The 23,688-nt window shown below is 35.9% G+C and overlaps 1 protein-coding gene across 1 annotated transcript in view; it reads left to right on the top strand.

Moving 5' to 3' along the window:
• Clasp2 (cytoplasmic linker associated protein 2) overlaps window positions 1-23,688 on the top strand; it is a 203,186-nt gene that overhangs the window by 108,856 nt on the left and 70,642 nt on the right. The window contains exons 15-20 of the mRNA XM_013028474.1: window positions 573-650; window positions 1,166-1,333; window positions 3,627-3,682; window positions 4,218-4,391; window positions 16,315-16,416; window positions 23,321-23,491. Of these exons, the coding sequence (XP_012883928.1) occupies window positions 573-650; window positions 1,166-1,333; window positions 3,627-3,682; window positions 4,218-4,391; window positions 16,315-16,416; window positions 23,321-23,491 (749 nt within the window). The remainder of the gene's footprint in view (window positions 1-572; window positions 651-1,165; window positions 1,334-3,626; window positions 3,683-4,217; window positions 4,392-16,314; window positions 16,417-23,320; window positions 23,492-23,688) is intronic.

Raw genomic sequence — 23,688 nt, 5'->3', positions numbered from 1 at the left:
AAAAAAAAAAAAAAAGTCCCATGGACTTTACTGTCTGGGCTGGCTTTGAACTGTGATCCTCAGATCTCAGCCTCCTGAGTAGCTAGGATTACAGACATGACACACTGGTGCCCAGCTATAGATTATACTTTTAACATTTTTTTTTTTTTGCAGTGGTGAATTAGTGAGGAACCACTCAGGTTCTTGTTCTTCCTAAGTCATTAAAATTTAGATTTTAGGTACTATATATTCTCATATTATCTGGCTTCTGTAAGAAATAATTATTTCAGACTGATAATTATCAAAAGGAAATCGTATGTGAATGAAATATGTAGGGCAAGTTTTTAGAAAATACTACAGTCTTGAGCTGAGGTGTGATAGTGCATGTTTGTAATTCCAGCAATGTTGCTGGCTTGGACTTAAAAGCGTAAGACCCCCATTTCAGAAAGAAGGAAGAAGGAAGGGATCCTATAATCTTATTTTCACTAATCTTTCGGACTTTCCCATCCTTTGTGATGGATGTGTAATGTGTTAGGAAGTATTTGTAATTAACTACATAGATTCACATCTGAATCCAAATTTTTATTTTATAGACATGCAGCTGTCTTGGTTGAAACAATTAAGAAGGGAATTCATGATGCTGATGCTGAGGCCAGAGTGGAGGCAAGAAAGTAAGTTTGTAGTTTATTTTTGTGAAAGTTCAGACAAACTTTACTCCCCCTTTTTTTTTTTCCAGCAGTTTACCTTGGGTGAATGAAAACACCATACATGTCCCATGTGTTTTAGCAGTGATTAGTGTTTAGCTCTTCAGCAAAATTGAGGTTGATTTTTCTCCAAAACTGCCTTGTCATTTGTGAGGTTTTTTTTTTTTGTTTGTTTTTGTTTTTTAGTTTTCTTATTCCAACGTAGTCTCTTCACTTTCTGATCCTGCAAAGCTGGTTTATCGTTTATCTGTAGTGGTAGTTTTACTCAATTCTGTATAAACTATAAGTGGCACAGCAAGGTTTTGAACTGCTCTGCTTTTTCCAAAGGTCTACAGTCTTTCACTGAAACTTACTCAATTTAGAAAGTTTTCATTTAGCATATTGTAGATACAGTAAAAACCTATGAGTTTATCTTCACACATTTTGCTGTTAAAGTCTAATCACATAAAGCTCTTACTTATGTGCTATTCTTTCTTTTGCAGGACATATATGGGTCTTAGAAACCACTTTCCTGGTGAAGCTGAAACATTATATAATTCTCTTGAGCCGTCTTATCAGAAAAGTCTTCAAACTTACCTGAAGAGCTCTGGCAGTGTAGCATCTCTACCACAATCAGACAGGTCTTCATCTAGTTCACAAGAAAGTCTAAAGTAAGGTTATTTACATAATAATGACTGATCTATCCCTCCTTCCCGCTCTCCTAAATTGGATGGTCAGTAATCTGAAAAATGATGGCTTGATTATGTTTAGTTTCTTTGGTCTGGTGTCTCAAGGGTTGTACTATATGCTATTATTATAAACTGTCTAATTATTCATATTTTGTTTCTATATTCATAACTATGATGGCCTGGGAAGCACTAATTTATATGCACTTTTAATACCTTAAAAAAGTTAATGTGCTGTGCGCTGGTGGCGTACTTCTGTAATTCTAGCTCCTCAAGAGGCTGAGATCTGAGGATTGTGGTTCAAAGCCAGCCCAGGCAGGAATGTCTATGAGACTCTTTATCTCCAATTAACCACCAGAAAACCAGAAGTGGCGCTGTGGCTCAAATGGTAGAGCACTGGCCTTGAGCTGAAATGCTCAGGGACAGCACCCAGGCCCAGAGTTCAAGACCCATGACCAACCCCCCCCCCAAAAAAAAGGCCACTTCCAGGACATTATCATGAGGGAATTGTAATAAGGACTTAAAAGTCCTCTTCAGTATAAAAATTCCATGCTTTTCTTTCTATCCTTCTGTATAGCTTAAGAACTCCTGACAGCTGGAGGGCATTGTTTAAGGGGTAGAATGTTTGCTTAACAAGTAGGAAGACCTGTTCTCAAACCATGGTAACACCAAAAACAGAAATGGGGGGAAAAAAAAGGTGGAAAGAATCTGGAAGTCCCTATAGGAGGCAAAATGATCTCATATCTAACTTTTCTGTGACTATTTTCTTAAAGATTTTAACTGTTTTAGATCTTCACTGCTTTGGCAGTGGTAACCTGCTTTCTATCTAACTAGACTTATGAGATTGCAAAGATTTCTTAAGCCTTTTCTGTTTCTGAACAGTGGTGCTATGTCTATTTAAAAGAGAAAAGTGACTATTTACATGGACTTCATAGACTCTTGCCCTGTGCCAGGAATCTACAGATTTTCTAGGGAAGAACATTTTACAGAATGTCAGTTTATCTTTCTATAATAGTTAATATTTTCCTGTTTGTAAGCTCCAAACATTGCTGGTTGCTTTGGCAACAGTTTGAAGCTCAGTAGTAGAGTACTTACCTAGCATGTGCATGGTCCTGGCTTCAATCCCTGACATCACTAAAAAAGAAAAGAATAAAGGTAATAATCTAACTTAATATCTTTCTGAAAAAAAAAGAATATCTTTCTGAACTGGGTGTGGTGGCACATATCTCCTAGCACTCAGGAAACTAAGGCAACAAGCAGTCAAATTTGTTGGGTTCTATAGTAAGCCCTAACAAAAAGTCAAAAATAACAATATTTTTCTTTTTCTTTTTTTTTTTTTTGGGTCCGGTCGTGGGGCCTGAACTCTGGGCCTGGGCTCTGTCCCTCAGCTCTTCAGCTCAAGGCTAGCGCTCTACCACTTGAGCCACAGCGCCACTTCCGGCTTTTTTCTTTTTGCTTATGTGGTGCTGAGGAATGAACCCAGGGCCTCAGGCATGCAAGACAGGCGCTCTACCACTGAGCCACCATCCCAGCCCAAAAATAACAATATTTTTCTATCTTGCATTAACCTATTTGAGGTTCTTGCTTATTTAATCTCCCACCTTTGGATCCTGTTATATACTAAATATTTTATTTATTCATGGTCTATAGACTACCATAGTAACTAAAGATAAATAATCAAAAAATGTTCAGAGAGATGATGGGTTCTTTGAGATGATCAGAGATGTCTTGCCAACATTCTGTAATTGTACCTGTTATTCTCAGCAACAGCTCTTAGTCTTGTTTTACTGTCCCATCCACAGGTACAGTAGTATTACATGAGAGGTGTGTGTATACCTTCTATATCATAACTATAATGGCCACAGCCATTGTGACTTACATGCAAAGCTTTGGGAGTGCTGAGCTACCTATGGTGCTATAATAGTCACTTTTCTCTTAAAAGTAAAATACCTTAGGGTACAACAAGTAGGTGATAGTGCTAGTACTGAGTTCTCAGGAATGCACCATGATGTAAACTGAGATTCAGAGGGAATAAAAGTAACCAGTTCTTTCTTTACAGCTCTCCTGTCTTTGGTCATAGCCAGTTATTTTGTTTTTACTTTATAGCTAGTAGTGACACTATTGATATTTGATGACATATGGTTAAGAATAGTATTTTAGTGTAATTTTAAAAAGGAAGTTTAGAAGTTTCTAAACTTTTCAGAAAGTAGTATTTCAGTATTAGTAAACAAGTGAGTTATAAATTAAATCTTACTAACATTTTTTTTTTACTTTTCAGTCGCCCTTTTTCTTCCAAATGGTCTACAGCCAACCCTTCAACTGTGGCTGGAAGAGGTAATTGCCTCTTTTGTTTCTGGTGCAGTCTCTTTTCTGTTGTGTTTCATTTCTTTAAAATGCTGGTCATGACCCACCAAGGTAGATTTCACAATCTATTAATATATCATGACTCCTAGTATATTAAGACTGTAAAGGTGAATTGCAGAACTTTAATTTCTTGCATGGCCTAAGAAGGCAAAGGTACCATTAATTTCTCTTCTGGACTTTTGTAATTTTCTGTTAGTAAATGACAAAACTGCTGTCATTTTTATATTATAAATACTGTATTTCATATTCTTAACTCATATGTATCATCTATTTTATGAGAGAGGGAGATGAAGAAATATTGAAATTTTCCCAAGAAACTTAATTCTGTCAAGATGGAAGCTGAGGCACTCTAGACTTTAAGTATTTGTCCATCTGGACACTGCTTCTCTTCACTGCCCATATATGTCATCATGAATTTCATGTTTGTTCCTGCTAACTTCAAGTTTATACATGTTTCATGTTGTTTTCAGTGATTTAAATGATAGATTACCTTTGTCTTCTGTAGTATCAGTGGGCAGCAGCAAAGCCAGTTCCCTTCCAGGAAGCCTGCAGCGTTCCCGAAGTGACATTGATGTGAATGCTGCTGCTGGTGCCAAGGCACATCATGCAGCTGGACAGTCTGTGCGAAGTGGTCGGTTAGGTGCAGGAGCCCTGAATCCAGGATCCTATGCGTCTCTAGGTAAGACAACTAACTATTGAGAATATTATCATCTTCTCTCCTTGGTCTCAATTTGTAATTGTTTATATTCCATTCTTTCCTATTAAGCATAAGTTATATGTTATTCTGTAGTAGGGTACAGTTCTGAGGTATCTGAAATGCTTTGCCTCTACTTTTCCCCTTGTCCTCTTCTTCATCTTGATCAAAGAAACATGCTCGTTCATTTTTTTCTATGTCGCTTTTATCAAAAGGTTAAACATATATTCCAAAAGCCATTCCGAATTTGTTTCTATTCTGTTTTGAACATCCCTAAATTTAAAAGCTAGAGGTTGGCTATACTTATTGATTAACCATTCCATGCTCCATTTTTGTTTCTCTTGGGCAGCACTGGTGGAACACTGAGCAATACATCATTAGAACTCAATTGCAAAAAACATGGAGATTTTACTATGTGATAAAATTGGCACAACTCAGAATTGTAAGGAAATAATAGGTTCAATACATGATGTTTAGGTGCATATTTCACAATTTGGTTTAACATTAAGTTGTAACTTTATTACGTACTGTATAAAAATATATTTCTGATGTCAGCAAAACCATAAAACAACCTGATAAAAACAAAGTAGGTAAGTCTTTATCTAATCTCAGGTTGCAGAATTTCTAAACATAAAAGCAAAGAACCTACAAAGAAAAGTCTTAAATGTGAAATCATGCAGATGACAACTAAGAGCAAGTTTTTGCCATATACTATTTTTTAAAAAGCTAAAATGTCAAATCTATGAGAAACAGATGACCCTATTTTTATAGAAAAATCTACATATATCAATAAAAATACATATGAATCAACAGTACATAGCAGAACAAATATTAAACCTTAGTTGTACTGAAACAGCCAAATCAAAAGATTTGTAAATGTAAAAGATTAGTGCCCATTATTGATTAGAATGTGGTAAATAAGGCCTTATTAAACAATGTTGATGTGAATTAATCATGAGACATATTTTTTCCTGAGTGGCAAGTTAGTAATGCCTAAATGCATAAATGTTAATAGTTTTTCATCAATAATCTAGTGTTTAGGCAATTATATCAATAAATAAAAATAATGTTCAAATACCAGCTGTTTTTCAAATCCACCTTTATGTATAAAAAATTGACTAGAATATGATGTATCCTTATATATACTATGTAAACATTAGAAAGTTGTGTTTTCATGATACAGCCTATCAAACAATGTGTGATGAGTTCATTACTATGTGTAAAAGTATATTTTCCTATGTGGTGCTGAGGAATTGAACCCAGGGCCTCATGCATGCAAGGCAAGCTCTCTACCACTGAGCCACTTGCATGCATGAGGCCCTGGGTTCGATTCCTCAGTATACAAAGATTTTAATAGCAGGCTGATTAGTGCTTTTAAATTTTCAGAAAACATTTTAGAATTTACAAGAATTACATTGCCAGAAATATCATGTTACTTTCATATATGAAAATAACTCAACATAGTATACCATATTAATAAAATATAGGGTAAAAACCACATGATCATTTATTTAAAAAGCATTAAATGAAATACAGCATCCCTTTGTGTTTAAAAAAATGGCCAATAAACTAAGAATAGATGGGAACTATTTCAACTAAATAAAGAGCATACTGGAAAAATTAAGTACTACACTGAACAGAAAAAAGAAGACATAGTTTCCCTTACATTAATAACAAGTCAAAGTTGTCTGCTTTCTCCTTTTTTTGGGGGGGGGAGGTCCGGTCGTGGGGCCTGAACTCTGGGCCTGGGCACTGTCCCTCAGCTCTTCAGCTCAAGGCTAGCGCTCTACCACTTGAGCCACAGTGCCACTTCAGGCTTTTTTCTTTATGTGATGCTGAGGAATCGAACCGAGGGCCTCAGGCATGAAAGGCAAGCGCTCTACCACTGAGCCACCTTCCCAGCCCCATGCTTTCTCCTTTTCTATTCAGCATTTTTATAGAGCTTTTAGCCAAGGCAGTTATGCAAGAGGAACAAATCAAAAGTATCCAAACTGGAAAGGAGGTAAAGTTATGTCTGCTTTCAAAAGAAATATGAAAGAGTTGTACACTGAAAACTACATTACATCGTTAAAAGGAAATTAAGACCTAAATAAATAGACATCCTAGAGTTATGGGTTTTAAAAATTAATATTAAGATGAAAGGTTAATATAAAAATTAAATTCCAGTTCAGGTACCTTTTTATAGAAATAAACAAACTAATTCAAAAATTCTTATGGAAATGCAGGGGACTCAGAATAGTTGAAATAATCTTCAAAAATAAATCGAATAGGGCTGGGAAGGTGGCTCAGTGGTAGAATGCTTGCCTTGCATGCATGAGGCCCTGGGTTCAATTCCTCAACACCACATGAGCAGAAAAAGCCAGAAGTGGCACTGAGGCTCAAGTGGTAGAGTGCTAGCCTTCACTGAATTCAGAGCTGAGGGACAGCGCCCAGGACCAGAGTTCTAGCCCCATGACCGACAAAAATAAATAAAACCGAATAGAAGGATTCATACCTCCCAATTTCAGGACTTACTGCAGAGCAACAGAAAGCATAGCTAAGGTACTGGTATTAGGATAGACTTATCAACCAATGTAATGAAATTAAAAATCAACACAGGGCTAAGACATTCAGTGGTCAGATGTCTTTTCAGCAAATATTATTAGAACAAGTAGATACAAAAAAAAATCAATTTAGACTCCTGCCTCTCAAACTCAACATTAATCAAATATCTAACTGTAAGAATAATACTATCACACTCAGAAGAAAACAGCTAAAATCTTCATAACCTGAAATTGGACAGTGGTTTCTTAGATCTTACCTACAACAATTCACCAAATAAAAGTTAGTAAGACTTCATTTAAATGTAAAACCTTTCTGCTCCAAAGACACTATCAAGAAGGCAGAGAAAATACCATACAGCTAGGTACCAATGGCACACATTTCACTACTCAGGTAATTGAGATCTGAAATAACAGTTCAAAGCCAGCCTGGGCAAACAGATATAAGATACTCTTCAGTTAACCAACAAAACGCTGAAAATGGAGGTGTGACTTAAGTGGTAGAAATTCAGTCTTGAACAGAAAAGCCCAGCAAGAGCAAAAGGCTCTGAGTTCAAGTTCCAGAAGCAGGGTATGTGTGTAGTTGGACACACACACACACACACACGCACACGCACATGCACATACAATATAGCATGCAGAATAAGAAAATATTTGTCACTAATATCTGATTAAAGCATGTCCTACTGGGGATAATAACTCTTGGAACTCAGTTGTGAAAGATTATCTTTTAAAAATAGAAAAAAAATTGAATTCTCTCTTGAAATTATAAAGATTGCCAGCAAGTACATGAAAGTACCGGAATTGTAAGTCATTATGGAAATATAAATCAAAACCACAGTAAGATACAACTTAATAAATACCCTTTGGGACACCTACAAATAACAACTGCTGTGTAGGATGCAGAAAACCCTTACATAATGCTGATAGTTATGTACAATGATGCAGCCGCTTTGAAATAATGTGGCAGTCTCTCAAAGGCTTAACATATAATTACCAAAGGACTTAGCAGTTCTAGTCTAGATATATCCATGAGAAATAGAAAAACAGGTTCTTACAAAAATGTGTATATGAATGTTCATAGCAACAGAATTCATAACAGCCAAGAAAAGGGGAACAACTCATTTGTTCAACAACTGGTGAATGGTCAAGTGAGATTTACTCATGGAATGGAATGGAATTTTAGTCATAAAAATGCATACCATAAAATCCAGGCAATAGGTGCAATATTAAACTATGCATTCCTACTTTTTTGTTGTTTTTGTAGTCTTTTACTGAATACTTTGTTAGCAAAGATAACATGTGTTTGAAATTTGCCCTGTATCTTAATGAAGAAATAACTTGGTGTATGTGGAATGAGGAAGTCATTAATTTATGTTAAGGAAATGTGTGTATACATATATATATACATGTATATACATATTTCTAAGTATCAAAAACTTTGAATTCATAATGAAGTCATAAAGAACTATGTTTTCAGTTCTATGAAGAGACTAGAGTAGCCAAATTCACAAAATCACTAAGTATATTTGACTGGCAGTAAAATAAGGAGAGGTTGCTAATAGATACAAGATACCTTGTGGAGTGATGAAAATATTGTTTCATTGGTTAATTTATAATTTACTTATTTGTTTTATTAGAGTAGGAAAGATAGCACTTTTCTATTTTTTATGTATTTGTTCACTGTCTTTAAGTAGTTGTACAAAAGGGTTTCAGTTCAACGTGTCGGTTTGTGAGTACAATGCATCTTGATCTCCTTTCCTTTTTCTTCATCTGACCTCAGTTCAATTGCAGGGACAGTCAGCTGCTGCTGGCTTATTACTCTTTCTAGAAAGTAGATAAAAGATGCTCCTGTTCCTTACTCTCTCCCTTTCTACTTTAAACCCACTTCACTGTCCTGCATTCATCCTATTTTGTAATAACCTTCTTTTTTGTTGTTGTTATTGTTGGCTGTGGGCTTGAACTCTGGGCCTGGGCGTTGTCCCTCACCCCTTCAGCTCAAGGCTAGCACTCTATCACTTGAGCTACAGAGCCACTTCTGGTTTTCTGAGTAGTTTATTTGAGATAAGAGTCTCACAGACTTTTCTGCCCAGGCTGGCTTTGAACCAGGATCCTTAGATCTCAGCTTTCTGAATAGCTAGGGTTACAGGCATGAGCCATGGCACCTGGCTATAATAACCTTCTTATATATTTATGACCTGTAAATCTTTCTCCTTCAACTTTCATCCTTATTTATCATAACTGGACATAAAACAGTTCAAAAGTAGTATTTTGTGTGCTTCTGAACTAAAATTGCAAAGCTAAAGTTCGGTTGAGTTTGAAGTCGATTTGAGACCTCACACTGGAAGTATTCAGTACATAGTACAGTGGTATAGAAATCAGGAGTGAGCGCTATCAGTATTAAACATTATATATTCTTCAATTGCTACTGATTTTTGTTCCCCTAAAGCTACTAAATTATTTGTCAGTAAAGGTTATCATGAGTATTTTGAAATTTACTTTTTTAACTATGAAGAGAAGATTGATGTGATATGAAATAGGCAGAAATTCATGTGAAGGAAACTTTAATATATATGCATATTTATGAATATTCTCATAAACTTACAATTGAATGGAAAAGAAACCAAATCATTTCAGTAAAGTCATATGGGTAGAAATTGGATTTCAGTTTATTGAAGAAGGTAGGAGGAGAATCTGTCATCTGTGTGGTGTGCTTGATGGTCAAGAAAGGAGTGAAGAAAGAAGGCATTAATAATTGTATTTGGAATACAAACATAAGTTTGTATTACATACAAACTACATTACATACATCACTACATAGAAAGCAGAGATCAGTAGGATTGTTTGAGGCCCACCTAAGCAAAAAGTGCTTAAGTCCCTATCAACTAATAAAAATACAGGTGTGGAGGTTTACTCCTATCATCCCATCAATGTGGGAAGCATAATAGGAAAATCACAGTCTAATCTGGCTGAACATAAAGGTGAGAGAGCGAGAGACCCTATATCAAAAGTAACAAAAGGGGGCTTGGAGGCATGACTCAAGTCATAGAACACCAGCCAATGAGCGAAAGCAAATCTCAGATACCAAGCCCTCGTCTCCAACAACAACAACAAAAAAAAGTGGGGATGGAAGAAATGGGCAGCGACTGGGACTAAAGTGATAGAGCTCTTGCTTAACAAGCTTTAGGCCTTGCATTCAAATCCTAATACCACAAAAAGGAGGGATGAGATGGAAGAAGGTAGTAAAGGAAAGTGGTGAAAGAATACTGAAGGGCTGGATGCTGGCAGCTCATACCTGTAATCCTAGCTACTCAGTAGGCTGAGATCTGAGGATCGTGGTTCAAAGCCAGCCCAGGCAGGAAAGTCGGTGAGACTCTTACCTCCAATTAACCACCTGAAAATCAGAAGTGGTGTTGTGGCTCAAGTAGTAGAGCACTCGCCTTGAGCTGAAGAGCTCAGGGACAGTACCCAAGCCCAGAGTTCAAGCCCCACGACCGACATACACACACTAAAAAAGCACTGAAGGAATTATCTGTACTTTTAAAAAAATTGTTCAAATTAAATGTGTTTGTATACTAATAAGTTGGTACAAGAAGAAAGAAATACAAGAATGAAAGATTTCATGGCAAAGTTCCCATGGAAGACAGGGGGACTTGGATATACTAGTTTCCCTGAAAAAGGAGAGGAGGCATTTAAGAGGGTGGTAGGTTCTGAATACGATATTTGTAGGGACAGGTTTGAAGGCAGTTTTCACCTTCTGTCTGAGGAGTCGGTCTAGGATCATGTGCCAAGAGGTTCTTAAGAATAAACATTGAGGGGGAAGTGGCGCTGTAGCTCAAGTGGTAGAGCGCTCTCCTTGAGCTGAAGAGCTGAGGGACAGTGCCCAGGCCCAGAGTTCAAGCCCCACGACCGACCAAAAAAAAGAAAAAGAGCATTAGAAGAATAAACATTGAGGGAATACAAGAGAGGAAACATTCTTGAACTTCCCACAGCCACCTATGCATTTGGGAACTTATGTAAGATAGTACTTAGAGGCAGTTGTACTCATGGCTGAGATTTATGAGGACAAAAGGATACCCAAATTGGGTAGTCAGATCTTTAGTAATGTCAGATACCAGGATGCATGATTACATGGTTGAATAATTTGCTCTACCAAGTAGAGATATCAAGGAAGGGAACTGTTAAGTTCATCCAGAGATGGTTAAGGTTATTTGGCCTGAAAATTCAAAGAAATAATGGGGTGGATAAGCAATAAGGCAGTAAACATTTGTGCAACGAACTCTGTCTTTAAAGGAAGTTTTTTACGGATTATAAAATCATTTTTCTAATATGCTAAGTTTTCCTCTGTTCTCTGCTTGCTCTTTCATCAAAGAGGATACTTCTGACAAGATGGATGGTAAGACCTTCTTTTTATAATTATACTACACATTTATAGCTCTTAGGTCCTTGTTAATTTTTCTCTAAAATTTAGGAAATATGCTACTTATTTACCAAGATTCTTAATGTGATAATGGCTGCATGATTCTCAGGTTGAATTTTGGGTTTAGGTGTGGCCATTTTTGTTTGTTTGTTTGTTTGTTTTTCTTTTTTGGGTCTGGTCATGGGGCCTGAACTCTGGGGGATGCTGTCCCTTAGCTCTTCAGCTCAAGGCTAGCGCTCTACCACTTGAACCACAGCACCACTTCCACCTTTTTTTTCTTTTTGCTTATGTGGTGCTGGGGAATCAAACCCATGGCCTCATGCATGCAAGGCAAGCGCTGTACCACTGAACCAACTCCCAGCCCCAATGTGTGGCCATTTTTGTAGTGCTTTATTTACTCAAATAGTACCTTTCTTTTTGCTGTAATATAATCAGTTGCCTTAAACATTCTGCATGACCTATTTAGAAATATTTCTCTGAATATGCTTAATTTTTTGTTCTGTCTACAATATTTTACTCAGAAAAATGGGGAAAAAAATCACCTAAGTCATTTGATCCAACACTTTAGTTTACTAATTCTGATGTAAAGGAACAAATGACATTTGACAAATTCAAATGATATTTTAGTCCTTGCTTCAATAGCAATCCTTGGTCTGATTCTAGCAGCACGTTACTTGTACTTTCTCTTCAGTCTGTCAGATTCCACAGTTATCTAGAAGTAAGCCTATAAGTCACTTAATGAGATCTATTTAAAAGTGAAACCCGCTGTCAATTATCTATGAATTTTTAGCATTGATATCTATATCTTCCACTTTAATGAAATGGGACATTATTTAATCTTGAGTTGAGTACATGTATATCAATTATATTAATATCTCTATTATATGATCAAAGTGTTTCATAAAAAAGTGTGAATGAAATGACACTCATCAACAGATGCGTTCTGTATATCATACCCTTGATATCCCTTCTATCACTCTAATTTCCTACATTCTCTAGAAAAAGTTTTTTTATCACTTTCTGATTAAAATATTTTCTTATTTGGGTGAGGAATATCAACTAATGTGAGAAGTCACCTCTGTCACCTGAAGTGTTACTTCCCCTAATGTTCAATCATGTATTTTCAAAACTACACATGAAGGCATGCATATTATTCCCTGTATTAAGGAGTTAACATTTGCTCTTGATCATTGTTGGTAGATTTCAGTAACATCTTAGGGAATTTACACAAATATTAAGTAAAAACCTGTTTAATCAGATTGATAATTCTTTAACTGCATATATAGCTTGGTGAAAAGTCTGGGTAAATGAGGTCTAGATCCTGGATTAAATTTCCATACTTTTCTATTTGTTTTCTCCTCATCCTTTTATGGTCTACATTTTGAATATACACACAAAAATTATTTCCACTTTATTCTCATTCACTCGGGAATGGGTACTGATGTTTCATACCTATACTCCTAGCTGCTTGACAACAGACTAAGGATGGGAGAATTGCAAGTTGAGATCTGCTGGAACAGAAAAGTTCCTTCTTGCCAGGTGTTGGTGGCTCAATCCTAGCTACTCAGGAGGCTGAGATCTGAGGATCACAGTTCAAAGCCAGCACGGGCAGGAAAGTCCTTGAGACTCTTATCTCCAATAAACCACTAGAAAACCAGAAGTGGCACTGTGGCCTAAGTAGTAGAACACTAGCCTTGAGCTGAAGAGCTGAGGGAAAGCACCCAGGCTTAGAGTTCAAACCCCATGATTGACATCCCCCCCCCCCCAAAAAAAAGTTCCTTCTTAAAAATCGTGCTAGAGGCATAGCTCAGTGGTAGAACACCTACCTAGCAAGCATGAGATCCTGAGTTCAAACCAAAGTGCTGTGCTCCCCCCCCCAAAAAAAAACTTCATTTGTACAGAAGAGTAATTAGAGTTGTATTTCTTGAGTGATTAATTTCTCCATTTTCTCTCACCATTTCAAATTTTATCGGGGAAAGAAGTAAAAATTCATTAGAATGTTACTATTTTAGTTGTTTATTTTCACTTTTTGTGTGCCCTGTGAATCAGATTATCTCAATTATTATTAAATTCTGTTACACTGAAAAGTAGCTGTTTTGTTTTCAATTTTTCATTTTACTCTCGGGCCGGGGGATGAGGTAGCAGCATTGGCAGAATGTGTTGAAACACTGTTTTATTTCTCTTATTTAGGAACAGCATCTGAAGATGGTAAGAAATATACATTTGTTAGTAATGTAAATACTTCTACATTACTTTCTTCCTTCATAGGAATTAAATATTAAAACTAAAACAGGCTAATTTATTTGCAAATCTTCATAATTTGCCAGTTCTACATTTGATTGTCTTAGTTATGTATGGATTTTTTTTAATTCTTCATTCTTCAGTTCTGCTTTTTATATTGGATCATCTCACTCCAGAAAAACATGTTTAACACATTTAATACTATCATAGAATTAATACTTGATTTCATCTATTCCATTAATGATGTTAAAATTGTTTTGGGTTTTGTGTTTTTAGTTAATGATGATTCGTTTTTATTTTGCAGGAGCATGTGTCATAGCTTTGGAGTTTAAAAGCTTTATAGTGTTCTTTGAAATGTACCTTTTATTTTAAAATCAGTAACTAGAAAATGGGTTCCCTTGTTCAAAGTGAATTTTATATTTATTCTGCCCCAGACTTAGTAGAGCCTCAACTTGAAACACATTATTTCTCTACTGACTTTTTCGTAGATGACATTTTCTTATGTCCAGAACTAAATAGGCTTAACTTTTTATGGTCTCATATTTACTAAATTGTATTGATTCTAAACTTTACAATTAAGCTGAGGTATCCATAAAAACATGATTTCTGACACTGTGGCACCTAATGGCAGCTTATAGTAATTTGGTCTCTTCATTTTAGTTACTATTTTTGAGGGCATTATATCCTACGTAAAACAGGCTTTGTAAAAGACCTAAAACTGTGGGCTCCTTATGGTCCTTGAAGTTGGTGGAATGCTAGGACCCTTCCAATTTTACTGCTTATTTATATTTTATTCTTAATTCTTATCACTTTCTTCCCTCACCAGTTGATTAATTTTAAATTTATCCGTACTCCACTATATTTTTCCCTAGTTCATATAGTCATATCTGGCTAGCCAGGATTTTTTACATTCCATTCACTTCGTACAATTTCATTAAGAGGGATTCTGAGCCCTTCCTTTCCGGTACATTTGGTATTGGTTCTGATTCTTTGATGCTACTACACGAGAACATCAAAGTACCTGGTAATAATATGCTTTCTTTTTTCTCTTTTTTTTTTGGTCATGAAGCTTGAACCCAGGGCCTGGGTGCTTTCCCTGAGTTTTTGTGCTCAAGACTTGAACTACAGCTCTACATCCAGATTTTTAGTGGTTAATTGTGAGATAAGTCTCACAGACTTTACTGCCTGGGCTGGCTTCAAACTGTGTTCCTTCAATCTTACTTCCTGAGTAGCTGGGATTATGGTAGTATGTCACTAGTGCCCAGCTAATATGTATTTTTTTACCACTTGTTTTTACTATAGTAACTTCCTGAAGTCCTGAAATAAACTTATTCCATTTGGTTTAAGAATTTCAGATGGAAAGGGAGGATATTTGTGGCCTAATTTTATAGAAAGCAATGAGGAAGTGGTAGGGGAAAAAGTAATACAGCCAAAAAGAAGAAAATAAATATACTGAGAAAAAGGCTGGCTCATATGATAAGTATTTCTTTTATTTGTTTTCTAAGTGGAATTGGCTCAGAAAGAAAAGGATTAAAGGCTATCCATATATATCTGTTACCTGATGTAAAAAGATTAATAAGCATTTTGCTGGGTGCTGGTGGCTTGTGCAGTCTACTCAGGAGACTGAGACCTGAGGATATTGATTGAAAGTCAGCCTGCATAAGAAAGTCCCTGAGACACTCACCTCCAATTAACCACCAAAAAAACAGAAATGGAGCTGTGGCTTAAGTGGTAGAGCACTATCTTTGAACTAAATAGCCCAGGGGCAGCACACAGGTCCTGAGTTCAAGCCCACGACTGGCACAAAATAAAGTGTGTGTGAGACACACACACACACATATATATGTATATGTATATTTATATATGTTATGTATATATGTATACATATACATGTGCATATATATAACATTTTTCCAGTATTTCCTGCCATTTCCTTTAAAGGTACATTTTTCAATAAAAATGATTGAGTTGTTGTTTCTAAGATTAGCTTTATATTTAAAACTATAAAATGGACTTGAATAATCTAAATTTCCTAGAAATTGTAATTACTAACTCGTAAATTAAGAATGGAAATCTAGCTTTGCTTTATTCTTCCCCTTGACAGGAAGTTAGTTTGTAATACAGCATGTTAAAACAAAAAACAATACAACAAATGGATGCTGATGACTCATACCTGAAAGGCAGAGGACAGAAGTGTAGTAGTTCAGGACCAGGCTGGGCAGAAAAGTTTGCAAGGCCCTTAGCCAATGACTGAGTATGCTGGTATGTTCCTTAATCAATAGCTGAGTATCCCAGCTACCACAGAACCCCTAAAATGGGTGAATAATATCTCAAAAGTAACTAGCACAATAAAAGAGATGGGGACATTGTTCAGCAGTGCCTACTTAGCAAGCACAAAGCCCTAAGTTCAAACCCCAACACTAACAAAGATGCTGGGGGAGGAGGAGAAGCAATATAACACATGAAAAACTATGGGTCTGGCCTTGCTGGCATATCTTAGAAACTGAGATGGGAAGTTTAAAATCAGTCTGAATGAAACTGTCTCAAAAAAAAAAAGAAAAATCTATGTAGTTCTAAACTGTTAAGAGAAATATAAAGGTTACACTATTAGAAAAGGTAATAGTACTTGAAGACAGTGAGTTTTCCTCTTAATGCTAAATATTATTATTAAAAATTATTCTTAATTACATCATACTTTATTCCTCAGGCCGGGTGAGAGCAAAGCTTTCAGCACCACTTGCTGGTATGGGAAATGCCAAGACAGATTCTAGAGGAAGAAGCCGAACAAAAATGGTGTCTCAGTCTCAGCGTATGTACTATTTATTATTGGTCTGTTAGGATAAGAGTGTTACTTGTGTATTACCATATTGGGAAATTGGCCAGTGGATAAATCAAAGCTAATTTGACAAAAGGCAAGCCACATACTGAGTTCTTGTTCTGTACTTTAGGTTCTTCATCACCTGAAAAAAATGAAGGTATTTTTTTTTTCAATGTTTTGAGTCAGTTGTTGTGCATGTTTTGGAATTTTTTGAGTGGGTGTTGTCTTGTCTTTATGTTATTAGGACCACATCATTGGTATCTATCACTTAGAAAGAAAAACCTCATCTACTATCCAACTTTTGCATGGACATACTTTTAAATAACACAATTTTTAGCATTAAGATTTTCACATTATACTCAGAAACTTGCAAATGTGGAAAATTTTGTCTTTCACAGGCAAAATAATTGCCATCAGAATCTGGTTGCACCTTACTAATGCAACTCAAAAACAGTAAACTGGTATCTTCTTATTCTCCCCAAAATATATTAGAACATTTTATGTTTAGTTAGTATTTTTACAGACACACTTGTAATGAGCAAAATCAACTTTAATGACCAATTCTTCTGTGTTCCATTTAAATTTAAGATTTATATTTTTGCTGTATTATTGAAAGCTGAGTTCCTAATAAGAACCCTAATTAAACAGCACAACTTTAGGTGTAGATAAAATGAACTGTATTTCTATACGTACCAGACTGAGAACACATACATTTTTGGCATTATTAACTTTAAACTATTTGTTCCCATTTAATTTTTTACTAAGAGATTTTTATTAGCATTACTCTATAATCAGGAATTTTTCTAGGGAAATAGTTGTGGAAGTTATCTATATATACTTGATTATTTTGGAAAAAATAGATTTAACTGTCTTTGTGGGTGTCCTGTCTGCTTTTTTTAAAGTCTTAATTTCTTGGATCTTGGCATCAAAGGGCCAAGAGAACAGAATGTTAATTACCCACCCTCATCTTGCCTCAAAGTTTCTCCTTTTCTCAGAGTCAGAAATATCCAGGCAGAGTACTAATAGGAACACTCAATAGTATCCCTAAAAATAAGCAGAAATACCCACTAAAGTTGATTTTCCACTTGGAGATTACTTACAATTAGGAAGAATAATAAGTATCTGGTAGGCAAGGGCTTTTCTTTCCGGCAATCAAGAGTACATACTATTACATTCTTTCCCAAGTCTATGTGTTTTGGAATGATTTTTAGAGTACATTAGTCTGTGTATTAGCATTAGCCTAGTAGTTGGGAGCCTCACTCTTCCATATATATTACAAAACCAGCGTCTGCATCCCCTGGGTTCCAGTTAGAAAGAAATGCAGAATCCCATCTACCATCACAAATCAGTAACACTGATCTTTAACAGGACCATCAAGTGATTTGTGTTGTAGAAACTTTAAGAAATACTGATTTAAACCATAGACTCTCAAGCCATACTGCCCAGGATGGAATCCTTGCTCTTGTAAAGTAACTATTTGTGCATACTTTCCTATAGAATGTAAAGGAAAATAGCATCTACGTCATAAGACTGAATATTGTTGTATCTTTAATACACTTGAAACAGTACTTGGCCCAGAGTAAGTACTCTATACAGAGCTAGTTAAAATTTGTCCTAGTTATGAATATTAATCATATGTCAACTCAGTTTTACACTGCTTTTATATATTTCTGTACCTTCTTCATGAGAGAAAGAAAAATAGATAATGGTGAAGGTAGGGTATTTAAAGCATGGGAAACTAAAGAAAACCAGAAACTGTCCATGTTCAGGGTCTAAAGATAAAACATAATTGTGAGGTATTAGTGGTCTTCTAAAGTAATACTAAGGTTGATCTTAGAACATTCTAAGAAGAATGTTTCCAAAACTGGGAATGTTTTTTTTTTTCCTGGTTTTAAATATTATTAAGAATCTGCCTTTTCATACATATTGTAACTTAGATCACTTCATTAGAAAATAGAGCAGTAACTTTGCATTTGATTTTTACTTTGAAACTTGATCCACAATACTCCAAATCCTCAAAAGTATGCGAACACAATGATTTGGCTTTTTAGATCTAGTAGGACCTTGAAGATCAGAAGTCTTTCCCCTATAAATTACTTAGGTTAAAAAATAAATAAAAAATACTTAGGTTAAAATCATCACATTAGAAAGCTTTTGTTTGTTTGCTTGCTTGCTTGAGTAATAACATACTGCATTCCAAAATCTTTTGTGAAAAAGATAAATACTTTGTATGCAAGTTTCTTTTATAACATATTTGTACAGAAATATCACCGTGGTTTCCATCTTCACTTTGTTGTGAAGTAATTCATAAGGGATTGCATGGTCTTTCCGTGTTGTTTTTATCATCATTTAGAATAATAATAACTCTTGGATCAAAGCAGGTGTGTTCTAATGGCTAACCAAAATAAATGAAAACAGACCTATGGAGAAACTAGTAGATTTATATTCATGAAAGAATTGTCCCTTTTTTTGTTGTTTCCCACTGGTTGTGTACAGGTGATTGTAAAGCCTGTGGTGAACTTTGTCTCCCCTTCTCTCACCTCATCTTTCATCTGTTAATCTTAAGAGAGATGAAATTTGTAGCTTTTTCATTTATTTTTCTTCAGCTATGTTACAATTGTTCCTACATCTAGTTGTCAACTAATTTTTTAAATAAAAAACATGTAATATTTGGACTAGCACTAATAGAAAAGCTGAAGAATTATATTTATTTTTGCAATTTCATTTCATCTGCTTTGTACATGAGTGATTTCTGTTTTTTAGCTGTGAAAACTACTAAGTATATACTACTTTTGTTACAGACGTCTATGCTATAGGAGTTTTTTAAATTTGCTTTTATTTTGGTGTTAGGTGTTTTGTTTTGCTAAGAACTGACTAAGGCTTTTTTATTTTCACCTGCCATTCCATTTAAAAACTGCTTTTTCCCTCTTCATGGATTATAACCCTTACCCTAACTCTGCCTTTACACTTGTTCAGGATCACAATCTGCTAATACCATTGGTGGTAAGAATCTATAGACTTTATGTGTGCATCTCTGTCTGATCACCTTTATCCATTACCAAAACTGGGTTCTATTCAGCAGAAATTCTTAAATAATGTTCTGTAATCCCATTATTCTGTATTCATATTGAAGCAAAACCTGTCAGGGTTTTTGTTTGTTTGTTTGTTTTGGTATGTGTTTATTATATTGCCAAAAACCTGAATTGTTTTAATTGTCTGAATCAACCCTACAGATAAGATGAACATTCAAAAAAAAACCCAATACCTTTGGGGTTTGAAAGTGCCTCAAACTGTATAAAATGGTAGCTCACAGAGAAAAGTAGATATACAATTTCAAGCTTAGCAGTTAGGTTGTTTTCTGTAAACATAGTACTTCCTGGGTAGACCAGGCCCCTTTCATCAACTCTGTGGTTTCCTAAAGGAAATAATTAGCCTTGGTGGTTCTTCACTGGAAAAAGAATCTTGGTATTTTCTTCCAAGTATAAAGAATTCCAAATAGACTATAGGCACCAGAATGATCACAGTCTTGGTAGGGATCAGAAGGTATTAGAGAAGGAGAGGATAGTGATTAAAACCAATTTTATTTCATAGAAATGGGCATGAACTTAAATGGGCATGAACTTAAATATCTAGAAAGAAAGCTTGTGTGGTTTTTAATAACTTCAATAAATCTAGCATAGAAAGTGCAATTGATAGCTGGGTGCCGGTAGCTCACACCTGTAATCCTAGCTAATTAGAGTGCTGAGATCTGAGGATCATGGTTCAAAGCCAGCCCAGGTAGGAAAGTCCATGAGACTCTTATCTCCAATAAACCACTAGAAAACGGGAAGTGGCTCTGTGGCTCAAGCGGTAGAGCACTCACCTTGAGCTGAAGAGTGCAGGGACAGTACCCAAGCCCAGAGTTCAAGCCCCACGACCAGGGGGAATAATAAAAGTACAATTGATGTGTTTCTAAACTGTGTGTTTCCTGTCTGCTGAATAGAACCACTTTCCAAAGAATTCTCCAATCTCTCCTATCAGCACCTCCACTTCCACAAGTTTATATTGATTTTAAAAAATTACCAAATATTGTATGTGCTCAGTTTGTTCCTTATTTTTTTATATTGTTGCAACTTTACCCATGAAATATTCCATTGGCCTATCTTGCATTGTGAGTTTGTGGCATGTTGGGTGTTTGGATGTTGTGGTGTGTATGTTTAGTTTAGATACTGCATGGAGAAAGCAGGTGCCTCAACTATCCCTAAGGTTGTAACAAAAAGAAACCAGACTTGAAGATTCTTGACCTGCAACATCATGGAACATTCAAATGATCAGTCATTTTTAAGTAGACTTGAGTAATTGCTCTACAATAATTCAGAATTCCTTCTGCTCATTTGGTAAATTGTTAATTTCACTGGGAACACTACTTTGTTTTGCAATATTGCTTTCACCAATGAAAGATAAGATTTATTTTGTATGCTGATAAAATTTAAGAGTTAGACAAGATCATAAACTATACAAAGCAAGACCATGCCAAGAGCAACTATCAAAGGTTGTGACCTTTAATAGATCAGTAACCCCTTTGAACACCTCCACTACTCGAGTCATGTATCATTTGGCCAGCACAATATAAGAAAAAATCGGGAAGTTTGAGTGGACGAGTATTACATGGTTGGTAAAACATCTCCCTAACAAGTGCAAGACACTGAGTTCAGAACATACTATAATAAAGAAGAAAACAGAATCAGGTAAATAAAACTTCTAGTTTTAAAAATCCCAAGATCTAGTCAGTATTATAACTGGCTAGAACTGAAAAGTCACTTTTCCCTAAGGAAAGAGCAGATCTGTTGACCAAAGTCTGCTTACCCATTCCTTGCCCTGTTATCACTGTTCCTTTTTTACATGCCATGATTGTTCCCATTAGCACTGAATTCATTAATCTGCTTATTAGAAATGAGGCATTATTGGGCAAAATTACATATGGGGAACAGTGACTCTCTTGTTATTATAAGTGGTGTCTAAAGAAAGGAAAAGGTTGCTTTGTGAAGATTTATTTAAATGTAAGTTAGTTTTTGTATGTTATCATTCAGGATCTAGATTCCAGAACCTAATTCTAACTCTAGATTCTGAATGATTCTATCTGGCAATTACCTAGTCCATTTTCTATTCAACACTGTTCAACATAAATATAAAGTGTTTTGATTGACAACAGGATTCATCCCTTTAAAAACTGATTGGCAACAGGATTCATCCCTTTAAAAATTAACTTGGGGGCTATGAAAGTGGCTCAGTGGTAGAGTGTTTGCCTTGCATTCATGAGGCCCTGGGTTCGATTCCTCAGCACCACATAAACAGAAAAGGCTGGAAGTGGTAGAAAAGGCTCAAGTGGTAGAGTGCTGGCGTTGAGCAGAAGAGCTCAGGGACAACATCCAGGCCTAGAGTTCAAGCCCCATGACCAACCAAGAACAAAAAAATTAATTTGGGAGAGAGTTATTGGGAAGATTGAAGTTTTAGGCCAGGCCAGGCAAAAAGTTGGCAAACCCCCATCTCTACCAATAGTTGGGTCTATAGTGTGTGCCAGTTACAACAGGAAGTACAAGTAGAGAGAGCATGGTCTATGCATGCTGGCTTAGAAAAAAAAACTGAGACTGATTCAAAAATAATCATACCAAGGGCTGGAATTGTGGCTTCAGCAGTAGAGCACCTGCTTAGCAAACATGGAGCCCTGAGGTCAACTCCCTGGTAACACACATATAAGTACAAGTATATACATGCATATATTCATGCATGAACTGGGCATGGTGGATCACATTTGTAATCCCAGCATACAAATTCATGTTTCTTTTTTTTTAACCTACGTCCAAGTCTCTGAAAAGATTTTTTGTAGCTCTTTCTTTAGCTCATTAACCACATCTCCTCTTGACTTCCTGAACATTTGCCTTAATCCTGTTCTACTCTCAGTACTTGTGTATCCTAAAATAAGGCCACCCAAAAAACCTTTGCTATTCTTTTTCAGCTGAACTAACTTTGTCAATATTTAAGTTTTTTGTAAAAGTTGAAAATGAATATATGACATTACCCATTTAGAGTCATCTTAGCAGGCAACTATCATTATTATTACTTCACAAAAATAATAGCAGTAAGAGATGGGGATTTTCTTTTTCTTTAAATTTTTAACACAGCTAGGCACCAGTGGCAAATGCCTGTGATCCTATCTATTTGAGAGGCTGAGATCTAGAGGATCACAGTTCAAGGCTATCCCAGGCACAAAGTCTTCAAAAAAGCCAGTTAAAAGCCAGGCAGGAACTGTGATTCAAGTGGTAATGTATAGCTGAGCAAGCAAGTACAAGGCCCTTATTTCAAAACCCAGTATTGGCAATAATTATTATTTTATTATAGATTACAGAACATAGTAATCATATGAGCTATTTCATCAAATATATGATTAATTTGATTATTATTTACTTTCTAAAAATCATGATAGTAGCTGGGCACTGGTGGCTCACACCTATAATCCCTGCTACTTAGGAGGTTGAGCTCTGAGGATCATGGTTTGAAGCCAGCCTAGGCAGAAAATTCCCATAAGACTCTTACCTCCAATTAACCACTCAAAAACCAAAAGTGGCATTGTGGCTCAAGTGGTAGAGTGGTAGCCTTGAACACAAAGAGGCTCAGGAACAGCAAGCAAGCCTTGAGTTCAAACCCCAAAATGTACCCCCAAAACTAAAAATATAGCTTATATAGTACACTTTTTTTCCAGGTCATGATTATGTATAAATCTTCCTTGGCTCATTTTCTTTGAACTTAGAACCTGCTATACTATCACATGTATTTCTTGAAGGTTTTTTTTTTTTTTTAGTTTTATTCAATTCTTTTGGCGGTCACATTTTAATATATTTGTGTGTTTAATGTTTAGCTGGCAGCCGATCTGGATCTCCAGGACGAGTTCTGACCACAACAACCCTTTCTACTGTGAGCTCTGGTGCTCAAAGAGTCCTGGTCAATTCAGCATCTGCACAGAAAAGAAGCAAAATACCACGGAGCCAGGGCTGCAGCAGAGAAGCTAGTCCATCTAGGCTTTCAGTGGGTAAGATTTTTTATGTGAGAATGGCCATGCTTTATTTCTTGCATATTTGGCAACATTAAAGACTAGAATACAGATAGGCACTTTAGAAGTTTGAGGAAAATGGGCTGGGAAGGTGGCTCAGTGGTAGAGCGCTTGCCTTGCATGCATGAGGCCCTGGGTTCGATTCCTCAGCACCACATAAGCAGAAAGAAAAAAAA

The sequence above is a fragment of the Dipodomys ordii genome, unplaced genomic scaffold (genome assembly GCF_000151885.1).
Source record: "Dipodomys ordii isolate 6190 unplaced genomic scaffold, Dord_2.0 Scaffold110, whole genome shotgun sequence".
Taxonomy (NCBI): Eukaryota; Metazoa; Chordata; class Mammalia; order Rodentia; family Heteromyidae; genus Dipodomys; species Dipodomys ordii.
This window is presented reverse-complemented; position numbering and strand designations above follow the sequence as displayed.